The sequence below is a fragment of the Zingiber officinale genome, chromosome 2A (assembly GCF_018446385.1).
Source record: "Zingiber officinale cultivar Zhangliang chromosome 2A, Zo_v1.1, whole genome shotgun sequence".
NCBI classification, from domain to species: Eukaryota; Viridiplantae; Streptophyta; class Magnoliopsida; order Zingiberales; family Zingiberaceae; genus Zingiber; species Zingiber officinale.
In genome coordinates this window covers 21,921,361-21,934,835 of record NC_055988.1, presented here as the reverse complement: position 1 = coordinate 21,934,835, position 13,475 = coordinate 21,921,361, and the positions used below count along the sequence as shown (strand labels likewise).

Below are 13,475 nucleotides of genomic sequence, written 5' to 3'. Positions count from 1 at the left end.
AACCTAGGGTTACCGCCCCCTAGGATTTTTCTTCACTTAGGGTTACCACCCCCTAGGACCTAAGGTTACCCCCTCTTAGGATTTTCCTCCACCTAGGTTTACCACCCCCTAGGACCTAAGGTTGCCACCCCTTAGGGTTTTCCTCCACCTAGGGTTACCACCCCTTAGGATTTTCCTCTTGCCTAACCGTAGTTAGGACTTTCCTGAAAACTCATTTAAGCATGTTAGATAATAAGGAATCTTAACTTTGAATCTCTTTGCCATTATTAAAACTTAGGTTTGATCATCGGATGCTTCCCACACCAACAGTGACATGGTCGTGTGGGTAACATGGTCATGTCTTGCTCCTCCTTTGGTGAAGCCACACGGTCATGTCGATTCACACGACCTATATCGGTCGCCTTCATTTACTGTCCGGATCGACCACGAACGTCATTTTCTCTTCGAATTTGACTCCTATAAATAGAAAATGCACTAAGAGTAGATCTTCGAACATAGAAGAGTAATTATGCTGAAAGTAAGACAAGGGGTATAAAAATACATAGACAAGGCATGCGTAAAGTATGTGAATGTGTGTTAAAATATGCATAAAAGTGTATATAATCTACACACATCACCAGACACTTGGTGGAGAAGTCCCAGCAGGTTAAGGCTGACCAAATGCTAGGAAATGTGAAGTCCCAATAGGTTATGGTTGATCAGATATTGGGTAGAGGAACCCTAGACTTAGGTTTGGAAGTTAAGGGTGGTAATTGGTTACACTATGTTTTAAGCGATTAAGCTTTTGACTTAATTGCTTAAGCTTGGAATCGCAAGAAATAGAAGGGAGCTAAATCACTTACCTTAAGTGATTCAGCAGGGCTTAATTGATTAAGGTCCAATTCTGTGAGGAAACAGACTGTTTAGCAAGTGATTCAGTAGGGAGGCTTAATCGCTTATTGGGTTTCTCGCGATCAAATAGAAAGGTTCTTAATCGATTTGGCTAATCGATTAAGGACACTTAAACGATTAGAGTAATCGATTAAGGTTGAAAATATAGCCTTTCTGAGTAGGTTGCATAGGTGTAAGCACTTAAGGGAAAAACTTAAGCGATTAAGGCGCCAATAGTAACCCTAGAAAAGGGTTTTGCATGCATTATTCATTACAACTCTTCACTCAATCTTCTCCGTCAGTTCTTGGAAGCTTAGGGATGAAGTGTTGCTACACTTCCAAGCTTACAAGAGGCATTCACAAGCAACAAGAGATCAAGCAAGAAAGTTTTTCATTTGTATTTGTGTATTTACATCTTGTTTCGAGTTATATTTCTTGTTCTTGAGTTGTAGAGGCTTCTCCACCTCCAAATTATTCCAATAATGAGTGTATTTCATAGTGGAGAGTATGTTCAACATGGATCCTTGGATTAGTCACCTCTTCTTGAGATGGATACTAAGTAAATCAAGGTGTTAGCATTGCTTTGAATCTATTCCGTTACAAATCATCATCAAAGCGAAACAAGCAAGCTATTCCCCCCCCCCCCCCCCCCCCCCCCCCCCGGCCTCCCGGCTCTTGCTCCGGAGTGTCCCAACACATGACCCCAGGACTTTCACATAGTATCCTCAACTCTAGAATTTTTGCCCGACATCCTTGACCTACCAAGACTTCGCCTAGTCCCACAGACCAGAACTTCTTTGTCTAGCCACAACTAGAACTTTCCACCTGCCTAGTGTCCACTGGGACTTTTGTACCTATCCTCAACTATGACTTTCACATTGTCTAAGTTCACTTAGGACTTTCCTATACTCTTAGTCAGATTTATTAGAACAACAACAAGGCTTAACTTTGAACCCTTTACCATTATCAAAACTTAGGTTTGATCATCTGGTGCTTCTTACACCAACATTTATTACTTAGAGCTTTGATGGGGCAGATTTAGATGACCTCTAATTTACTTATGAGGCCCCTCGCTCTATGCATATAATCATACCTACCGATCAAGGCCGTCCTCATCTTCCGCTCACTTGTTACATAACCATTTTTAAGGAACAAGTCTTGGTCCGTCTATGTTTTCCTATTCCATCCTTTTTTATTGAGGTGAGCTAGTATTTCCACATATCTCATCAAAAATTAGTCCCCGACTACATTCGCCTTTAATGTGGTTGTGTTATCGTGTTTCACTTATTCAGAGTCCCTCTAACCTCTCGAGCATTCCATTTTCTCTTCTACCCCTAATAAATAGTTGAAGGTTTGTTTTGTTTCCATGCTCGTCCGAGCCCTTCTCAAGACAGTGAGTGGAAGGACAAGTACCTTTTTATTCAACTCCCTACTCTAGTGTCCTGGTCAATTGTTTGGCAATCATGCCTTCCTCTTGCGCCGCTTTGGATGACCCCAACACAGATCGAACCTTCAGTGCAACTACTACCAAACTAGCTAGCTTATAGTTTGACATTCTTGAATTACTCCAACATGGTATGTTATATATCTTCGGGATGAGCCTCACCCAGATGGGGTTGGAATCCTCCTTTGGTAAGAATCCTCGCCTTCTCTTTTCATATTGAATATAATTGAGACCTTTTGCTTATCTTTATAACAGAGACTATATCTAAGGTTGTTAGCTTGATGACCACCAAGCTGAATAAAGCCACATTGAATCGACTTAGAAAGGTCATTTTAGAGACGCAGGAAGCTGAGTGGGCAGCTTTAGAACCTAACCATCCTCAAGCTCTAGAGACAATGCGAGAATCTCCTGACTCGGATGTGTCGCTAAGATTTAGGCATAAAGGATGCCGACCGGATGACCTAGCTCCATCCAAACGACCGAGGGTCGAGCGGACCATTGTTACTACTTCCCAGCTCCCCCCGCTCGAGGAAAAGATTTGGTTGTAGCTGACCATCCTCTAGCTAGGCCCATTATCTTAAGGTCGACTGATCCTTCTACCTTGCCTTCGTCATCTGTGCAGCCTTCCCTATCGGCTGAGCCAACCTATAGACCCCTATCTTCCATATGCCCGGCATCACCAACAGGTCGTGCCTTGGACACCTCTTCCTCAAGGCCAAGCTCCCCTCCTAACCCGGACTGCCAATTATACTTTACATTTGGTTTTCCATCCCAACAAGGAATGGGTTTTTACTTCCCCACCATCTTACGGGGTGGTGAAGTTGAAAGGAGCATTGGCCGAGGCTTGGACAAATGTGAGAAGATGGCCAAGGGACTTATTGATTTTTGAGTGCACGAATGAGTATGCTCGGAATACAACTGCGGTAGGTCCTTACTTTTACTCCCTTTAGTAAAAAGAACTTCTTAATGTTATTCTTTCAATTTTATGCTTCTAGGATAAATCTGAGCTATCTAGTAGTGGACTTGGAGAGAGATAACAAAATCCTGATAGAGCATGTGGAGGAATTAGAACTCTCCGCGTCTAATCTGAGTGTTGAGGTGGCCAATTTACAGAAAGAAGTAAACTTTCAGGCCGGGTTGCTATCGGATATGGAGAAGACTATGAGGGGCTCTCGACAATTAATGGATTCTCAACAGGCAAAAAAAAGGAAACTAGACATCCTTTTAAACACCAGTGAATCCAAGCTCCAAAAAAAAAACTACTATAAAAACTAAGGCCATAGCAAACCTAGCACAGAAGACCACCCTACTGGAGGAACTAAAGTTTACTCATATCTCGAGATCAACTGAACGAGCCAAAGAACTATCAACCAAAAATATGTTGATCCTAGAGCAACAGTGGAACTTAGACACGCAAGAAGCCCGACTAGAATTAATAAAGTCCGAACTGGTAGCTTACAAGGCTGGAGAGGATGAGTATTTTGAGATTAGGTAGAAAGTCTATCTCAAATCTCGTGAGTTCAGTCTGAAATTTGGCATGTGCACTGCAAGGATGCTCACTCATGGATCTAAAGGGGTGGTCCAACAACTTCATGAGGGTGACTACCTATCAACAAAATCACCCAAACGATTTATATATCGCTAGAGACTTCTAAAAGATCTCCCGAAAGACTTTCTTAACAAGCTCAATTAAGTATATAATGCGATTATTTATATTTTGTGCACCCTTTTGAGGGGAGAGTATGAAATCAGAATGTAAACATGTACTGACAATAGTTAAATCATACCTAGTTTTTTTTTGTGTATTGTAACTAGGGGTTGTCAAATCCTAGAATGAACTCCGAGTAAATGCCTTTTTATAAGAAATATCTCGGCATTCGAAGGTCAGGATATGCACACAAGTGAGTAATAATTAAGTCGGGCGTAATAGTTTGGCTGGGCAACATGATGAGATATATCTAGTGATTCAAAGATAAGGAAGCCAGAGGCATAAGCAATCACATTTATAATATAGTTGAGTTGAATAATTAGGTCGGACAGGATAATTACACTGAGCGGAATAATTTCAATGCCCTCTAAGCGGCATAACCAAGCTGGCGAGAAATTAACCTTCGCTGAGTATGAATAAGATACATAAAGGTGAGAGCTAGCTCACCTATAACCTGGTTGGACAGCTCGGGTGTCTGGAATATATAGGCATGAGTGCAAGCTCACTTATAATCCAGTCGGACGGCTCGGGAGTCTAAAAGATATAGGCGCGAGAGTAAAATCACTTATAACCTGACAAAACAACTCGGGAGTCTGGAATATGGCATGAGAGCATACATTCTTATAACCCGGCCATACTGCTCAGAAGTCTAGAATATATAGGCACGACAGTAAGATCACTTATAACCCAACCGAACGATTTGGGAGTCTGAAATAAATAGGCGTGAGTGCAAGCTTGATTATAATCTGGCCAAATGGCTCAGGAGTCTAGGACATGGCGCGAAAGCATGCTCACTTATAACTCACCCGGATGGCTCAGAAGTCTGAATATATAGGTACGAGAGAAAACTCACTTATAACCTGACCGGACAACTTAGGAGTCTGGAAAATATAGGTGCGAGAGCAAGCTCGCTTATAATCCGATCAAACGACTTAGGAGTCTAGGACATGACACGAGAGTATGCTTGCTTATAATACAGCCAGACGACTTGGGAGTCTGGAATATATAGGCATGAGAACAAGCTCATTTATAACTCAGCCGAATGGCTCGGGAGTTTGGGATATGACACGAGAGTATGCTCGCTTATAACCCGACCAGATGGCTCGGGAGACTAGAATCTATATATAGACGTGAGAGAAAGCTCACTTATAAGTTGGTCGAACAGATCAAGAGTTTGGAAGATATAGACACGAGAGTAAGCTCGCTCATAGCCCGACCAAATAGATCGGGAGTCTGGGACATGTCACAAGAGCATGTGTGCTTATAATCTAGCTGAATGGCTCAGGAGTCTAGAATATATATGTGTGAGAGAAAGATCACTTATAACCCGACTGACTGACTCGGGTGTCTAGAATAAATAGGCGCGAGAGCAAGCTCACTTTAACTCGGCTGAATGACTCGGGAGTCTGGGATATGATGTGAGAGTATGCTCACTTATAACTCGGTTAGACGACTCGAGAGTATATATATAGATATATATATATGTATATATATATATATATATATATATATAGATATATATATATATCTATATATATAGATAAGTTAGTGCAAGTTCACTTATATTGTAGATAGCATGGTGTGAGGAGACACACAGAAGTTCATGTTATCAGTTCTTTATAAATTATAAACAGTTGCTTACAACAAGATGGAATGGGACAAACCATTGGAGTGGTTGTAGTGTAATTAGGTATTAGTTTATCTTAACTAATAAATTACACTAGTATACTATGAGTGTATTGAGCAGGACCATTTGAGGTAGTTTCTTTTTATACTGACTCTTTAAAAAGAACAAGACCTCTATTATTATGGAAGTACGTGCTCTTAATCATGATATAATAACAAACACATATACTTAATATTTATTTCTTTAATTTATCAAAAGGTGTGATTTAGTTCGATAAATCAATAGGCCTAATAAGTTGGAAAATGATATTATTTATATGGTGTGTTGTTGATTATAGAATGAAACTGTGTCCTAGTAATCTAGATTGATGATGTCCCCTTGAGGATTGTCATGTAAACCCTGCAGGTGGACTTAGTCCGACATGATAATAAGGTTGAGTGGTACTACTCTTGGAGCTAGATATTAATTAAGTGAGTTGTCAGTAACTCATTTAATTAGTGGACATTCGATATCTTAAACACAGGGAGATTAACACACTCATAATAAGAAGGAGCCCATAATGTAATTTGGGATTGGTGCGGTAGTTCAATAGTAGCTCTTTAGTGGTATGAGTTATTATTGATGAACTTGAGTTGGGTGTTCGAGGCGAACACGAGAAGCTCAAGCTCATCGGGAGATCATAATCAATTTCTCCTCTCGGTCCCTATTGTAGACTCTTATATAAAGCCTTATATCCACCCAAAGCCTAGCCTCTTAGCCCATGCTAAGGGCCGGCCCCTATCCTTGCTTGGAGCCCAAGCAAGGTGTCGGCCAAGCCAAGCTTGGAGCTAAGGCTAGGGCCGGCCAAGCCTTGCTTGGTGCCCAAGCAAGGGGCCGACCAAGTGTGAAAGGGAAGAGGAATTTTATTAAAAATAAAATTTTGATAAAATCTTTCCTTTTATGTTTTTATCCACATGGTTTTAAAAGAAAGTTTTTAATTTTAAGATCTTTCCTTTTGTTGATTTTCTACAAAGGATTAAAAGAGAGATTAGATGTCTTTCCTTATTTGTAGATATCTATAATGTTAAGAGAAAGATTTTAATTTTTAAGAAAACTTTCCTTTTTTGTAACCATGATATAAAAGGAGTTTTATTTTTAAATCCTATCTTTTATAGATATCCATAAAAGGATATAAAAGAGAGAGATTTTAATTTATAAAACATTCCTTTTATAACTAACCATAAAAGGGATTTTTAAAGGAGAGATTTTAATTTTTGTTTAAAATCTTTCCTTATTTGTTTAAACATGGTGTGGTCAGAGGAATAAAAAGAAATTTTATTTTTTTGTTATAAAACTTTCCTTTTTTGGATTCACTAAGGATTATAAAAGAGAGGGAAGGGGTACCTTCATGAGACACACAACCTATTCTATTGTTCCTCTCTTCCATCCTTGGTGGCCAGCCCTTCCTCTTCTCTTTCTCTTCTTCTTTGTAGTCGGTGGCATCATCTCTTGTGGAGCTCTTGGTGGTCGGTTGCTTGGAGGTGAAGAAGTAGAGAAATGAGACATTGTTTTCTAGCATCCCTTGGAGCATTGTGGTGGTGGCCGAAACTTGGAAGCAAGGAAGGCTTTGGTGGATTTCTTCTTGGTAGATCGTCACCCACACGACGTCCAAGAGAAGGAGAAGAATACAATAGAAGATCAAGAGGTTTTTGTTAACAAAGAAAGGTATGACTAGTTGTCTTGTTCTGCATCATACTAGTTTGCTTCGTACGGATTTTGAATTACCAAACACAAGAGGCTAACGATTCTAGGCAATCAAATTTATATTTCGATTTTGTGTTTCTTTTGTTTTTCGATCTTGTGATTCGATTGTTCTTAATGGTTAAACCTAGGGTTACTATAAGGAGATTAAATATTGAATTTCGTTGAAAGGCTTTGTCTAGGAAGTGGTGGATGATCCCATACCCAAGAAGGCCTAGTGCCTCGCCATATTTAACCTGGAAGCCGATCTTTGAAATAAATATTTAATCAACTTTGTAACATGGGTGGATTTGGATCAATAATGTTAAGCATCGTTTGTGATCCAAGTCAAAACCTCTAAGAACAGATAAGTTGAATTTGGAATCAATAATGTTAAGTTCTGTTTGCGATTCCAAATTTAATTTCTAAAGAACACAATAGGTTGTTAGGAAAGGCTCGAGACTTGTACAAAATTTTTGTATAGGGGAACCAATATGATATTCCGAGTAGCAACTAACAGTGAGCTTCTTTTCCGATTGCCAAAGTGAGGATTCACCGAGCTTCCTTGTGTGACGACAAGGAGAGACTTGTTTGAGAAGTGGTTTGGTGTGGAGATGGTTTAGGTTTCTTTTATGCATTCGTTTTATTGTTGATAGATATAGATTTCAATTTATGTTATTTGGATTCAGTAATCGTAGAACTTTTTAGCTTAATTGTTTGAATTCAAGTGTATTGGGTAATTTAGTTTCAATTGAATTTGAAGTTGTTGTTAATCTTGCTTTAGCTTAGATTGCAGTACTATTGAGTAGTTTAGTTTCTGTAGTTAAGTTTAAATGGTTGTTTTAGATCAGGTTTCATTTATGTCTTATTATTTCTTTCTTAGATAAATTGTGGTGATGATGAAATTCATTGCGTAGCATGACAATGCGTCGTGGATTGATCATTAGTACTTAGTTAGATTGTGTTTAAGCATTAGATTTCATTTATGCAGTAGATTAGTTTCCTACTTGTTCTACTTTTAATTTGTTAGTTTTAGAATCCAAATCCAATCCCCCATTTACATGTCAAAACCCCCGAAATTATGAATAATAAACAATTCTAGATTACCATCCTACTATTAGTTCTTCGAGAGATTCGACCCTAGGCTCGATACTACAATATCATTGCGTAATTAAGGGGTTCATTGAATATAAATTGTTAATTTGATTTACAGGTGTGATAGACTCGTTATCAGCCCTCCGACGGTCAAGTTAGTCACCTGAATCGTATAAAGACGGTGGAGCAATGTAGCAACAATGAGAGCACAAGCAATAATAACATATATCACATACCTTCGTCAGCGCATGGATCCCCCTTTATATAGTGCTCCAGTAGGCAACGTGCACGCTTCTTAAGTTACAGATACATTTTCTCAACCATCCTATGAAAAGATATGTAAGAAAAGTGTCTCTGACACCATACCTTAATAGGGCATGCAAATCCCTAGTACGACAATAAAATCTTTCGTCATATGATTTGCATGTTGACCATGCCCTATTGTCAGCGACACTGCCTCCCAGAAAGATATGAAGAGATATGGGAGGGATCCCACTTTTTGGCCGAGCGAGTGAGCCGCTCGGCCGGGATTCCCCGCCTAGTTGTTCAAGGTTGTTCTCCGTAGTCACTTGGCTCTGTAAGTTGTTTCTTGCCTGACCGAACAGGCGGTTCGGTCGGCCTAGCATTCACTTGGTCAGTTATGAGCATTTGATGTTCTTTCTTAGCGATCTCAGTTGGATGAGTGATCTACTCAGGTGAGCCTCCTGCCCCGATCAGCAATTGATGCCCTCTTAGCCAACTTTGGTGAGCGCATTGGTTCCCTAGCGTTAACCAACTTGACTTTGACTGTCTTGATTTTGATCTCCAAGTTAGCTGCATTTCCCGCCTCTGACTCGTCCTTGGTATGCCCCTTTTACCATCGCATCAAGGAGATTAGGGCATGATTGTGTCCTAGTAATAAGGATTACTGACAGAATCACAATTCCGTTGGTAATACGTATTAGATTTTACTGACAGAATCTAAATTCCATCGGTAATCACTAATGGTATTATCGACGGAATCGTGATTCTGTCAGTACTTTTCTATTTTTTTTAATATATCTGTACTTCCCCAACGGAAAAAATTTTCTGTCGGAGAATACCTATGAAAATATATTTCTATCAGTAATTCCATTGATAAACCAATATGTAGAGTATTTTTTAGTGAAGATTATATATCTAATGAGATATTTTACTCATAAAGTGACATTTTACCTTGCTACTATAGCTTTTACATAGAAAATATTATGTACCTAATGAGATATTTTAGGTATTTTAGAAAAATATTTATAACAATTATGTCAATTCATATATATATATATATATATATATATATATATATATATATATATATATATATATATATATATATATAACAACAAACAACAACAACCAAGTCTTTTCCCACTAGGTGGGGTCGGCTGTATGAATCATTTTACGCCATTGAGCTCTATCTCCTATTATATCATCATCTATATTTAAATATATTTTATCTTGTTTTATTGTTGCTAACCAAGTCTTTTTTGGTCTTCCTCTTCCTCGTTTGATATGCATGTTTATCATAGTTTCACATTGCCTAACTGGAGCATTTATTGGTCATCTAAGTACATGTCCGTACCATCTTAAACGTGTCTCTCGGAGTTTGTCCTCAATAGATGCAACTCCGACTTTCTCTCTAATGCTCTCATTCCTTATTTTGTCCATCTTCGTATGTCCACACATCCACCTTAACATCCTCATCTCTGCAACTCTCATCTTATGCTCATGTGCTCGAGTCATAGCCCAACATTCAGCTCCATATAACATAGCAGGTCTAACTGCGGTTTTATAGAACTTACCTTTAAGTTTAAGAGGTACTTTACGATCACATAAAACACCTGACGCTCCCCTCCATTTCACCCATCCTGCTTGTATTCTATGTAAGACGTCTCTCTCAATCCCTCCATCATTTTATAAAAATGATCCTAAATATTTAAATCTCTCGGTTCCAAGTAATTCGTCCTCTTCTATCTTAACAATTGTTTCATTACTTAATATATATATATATATATATATATTCACACATGAACGTAGGCACGCATGTTTACGCACGTACATTCGGAGAAGACAACACAAATACATACTCATGCACTCGCGCACACATTCGGAGACAACGTCACAAATATAAACTGGGACGCAACCCAGGGATGACCACAAAGGTGTTGAAAAAAAAAATTATAGGCGAAAAAATAAAAGAGTTATGAGAGGAAAATCTACTTTTATATGGACGAGGAGAATTTCTATATGGGAGAGGAGGATAATAAAATAAAAAATTCAACTTACTTTATTAATAAAAAAATACATATTTATAAATTTATTAGATAAATATCAATCACACATAATCATAACTCCTTCTTTTATTATTTTATCTCCACAAAATTCTAATTCCCCACTGCCAGCTCATTTATTATATTATATATACTAATTTTATTTTATTTAAATCAAATTTAATTTCAACAAAAGGTGGCCTGCCAGGCTGCCCTGCCCGGCTTCACATTGTGGTGATGACTATAACTCAAAAAAGTGGGCAGGTGAGGCGGTGGGTGGGGACGGCCACTAGCCGCACTGCCCTGGGTGCGGACAGCCCGAAGACGTCGCCCATGTCCAACTCGCTGGGTTTCATCCTGCCAGGCAACACCCAAGTGAAGCAGTGCGCCATTTGCGCCACTGCCAGCTCCAGCGCGTGCAAACCCAGATACATCCCAGGGCACGACCGCCGCCCCGACCCGAAGGGAAGGAACTCGAAGAAGTTCCCCTTGAAGTCAACCGCCGCCGCCTCGCCGCCTGGGGCGCAGCGCGCCGGTCGGAACTCCCCAGCATCCTTCCACACCGACCTATCCCGCCCGATGGCCCACACGTTGATCATCACTCGAGACTCCGCCGGCACCGAGAACCCCGCAACCTGGCTCTCCTCCGCTGTCTCGTGGAGCAGCAGCGGGATGGGCGGGTGCAGCCGTAGCGTCTCCTTCACCACGCACTTGAGGTACGGCAGCTTCTCGAGGTCGCTCTCTTGGACTTGCCTATCGAGTCCGCCGATGGTGGTGGTCAGCTCTTCCTGCACGCGACTCAACTCGTCGGGGTTCTTCATCAGCTCCGCCATCGCCCATTCGATCGCCGATGCCACCGTCTCCGTGCCGCCAAACATCAAGTCCTAATAATAAATAATAATTAAAAATATTAATTTTAGATTTTTTAATTTTAATATAAATTAAAATTTGGAGTATGAATTTCATAATCTATTTGAAAGAATATACATAAACAACTTAAATGAAAGACCTAAAGCGCTTTTAGGGTTAAAATTACAAGCATAAATATTTTTTTAAAAAAAATAATCTTGAAATGTAATAAGGTGATAATATCCAAATTTTTTATCATTTTATTATTTTATTTATATATTTTTTCCTAATTTCTTATCTTTTTCAATATTTTAGATTTTTTTTTTAAATTCTAACCTTTTATCTTTTTCATTTTTCATTTATAATTTTATCTAATAACAAATCCTAGTAAATTAGCTGCTAATATGGGAAGTCTCTAGCTTACCATGATTATTGCTTTAATGTTGTTTCTCGTCAACCTCAACTGACCCTTCAGCAGTTCATCCTCTTCCCTAGTTCTTCCACCAACAACGCCGGAATCGACCTCGTCTAGGAACACAAGCATCTCGTCGACTATGTCGCGCTCCGCCGAGTCCTCAGCCTTTGGGTTCGCGATGTGTTCGTCGATAATTCTATTGATAAACTTATCCAACGATCCTCGTGCCGCCTATTAATTTTGAATATTAATTAATTAACTATCCATAAAACCCACACAATATTTTTTTGTTAATCGAAAATCGTAGATAGGGTCTAACGGAGCTCAACGTCTTAAAATTTTCAAATCTAGGGTGCCCGATGCACAATAATTACACTGTAATTACTTACCTTGAGACGCCGGTTGATGCCATGGGGATCCAGGCACCGGAGAGAGGAGATGAAGTCACCTACGTTGAAGGCCCCGAAGAGCCTAGAGAACTCTTGCATGACGGCGATGAATAACTCACCCTGTTCTCCGCAGCTCTGTGTCCCGAAGGCCGCTCGGAATATGATGCCCATCGTCATCTTGTACTTGAGCTCCCCAACGTTGATTGCGGCGCCGGCGTCAGCCCTCTCCGCAACTGCCCGCACCGCCTTGCACAGCTCGACTTGCACAGACGCCCACGACGCCGTTCGCTTCCTGCTGAACAGGTTCATAACGCACAGCTTCCTCGCCTGGCGCCAGAATGGGCCGTAGTGGGCGAACGCCATGTCGGCGCGGCCGTACGTCAGGTACGAAACCGCGGCGGACGCCGGTCGGTTGGAGAACACGGCGCCCTGCGCCTGTAGCACCTCGCGCGCCGGCTCCGGCGTCGACACCGAGAAGGCGTGCCGCGCGCCGAGGCGGAAGTGGCAGAGCCCCGACCCGTACCGCTCGTTCAGCTTCGCCAGCCCGCGGTGCGTCAGCTGGTTCATTATCAGCATGTTGCCGATGATCGGCAGCGGCGTCGGCCCCGGTGGAAAAGGCAGCTGCTTCCTCCGCCTCCGCGTGGACGTAGCCGTCGAGCAAACAAGCAGTACCGCTAAAGGAACAAGAAAACCAACCACCACGAGGTGCACTTGCTCAAGCCATGCCATATCTGATAACGTTGATCGAACTTAATTAATTAATTAAGGCGAGGAAAGGTGAGACGATGCTTGTAGCAAGCACAATAACATGTTTTTATACAAAATATTTGACCCACTAATAAGAATCGAGCTTTTTCATTTGAAGAAAATAGAAAATATTTTTATAGAAATAAAAAAGTTTGGTAGGTAAATGAGGAGTTTGGTAGAATGAAGTATTTATAATGAGAGGAGATCCTCTATTTATAATTGTGTCGAGATGGATGCCATCGCCACAACGTCAGTGAATTGTTGAAGTATCATTACCGCATCAACTTAAATAATTATTTTTATAATAAATTAGTTGGGTATAGGAGT

At 40.4% G+C, this 13,475-nt stretch overlaps 1 protein-coding gene across 1 annotated transcript; it reads right to left on the bottom strand.

Moving 5' to 3' along the window:
• Window positions 1-10,881: 10,881 nt before the first annotated feature.
• LOC122043579 (cytochrome P450 84A1-like) lies at window positions 10,882-13,130 on the bottom strand. The gene is made up of 3 exons (XM_042604197.1): window positions 12,402-13,130; window positions 12,022-12,243; window positions 10,882-11,632 (listed from the first exon to the last, which is right to left on the bottom strand). The coding sequence occupies exons 1-3, from the start codon at window positions 13,128-13,130 to the stop codon at window positions 10,997-10,999; spliced, it is 1,587 nt and encodes a 528-aa protein (XP_042460131.1). The 3' UTR covers window positions 10,882-10,996.
• Between the last annotated feature and the right edge of the window lie 345 nt (window positions 13,131-13,475).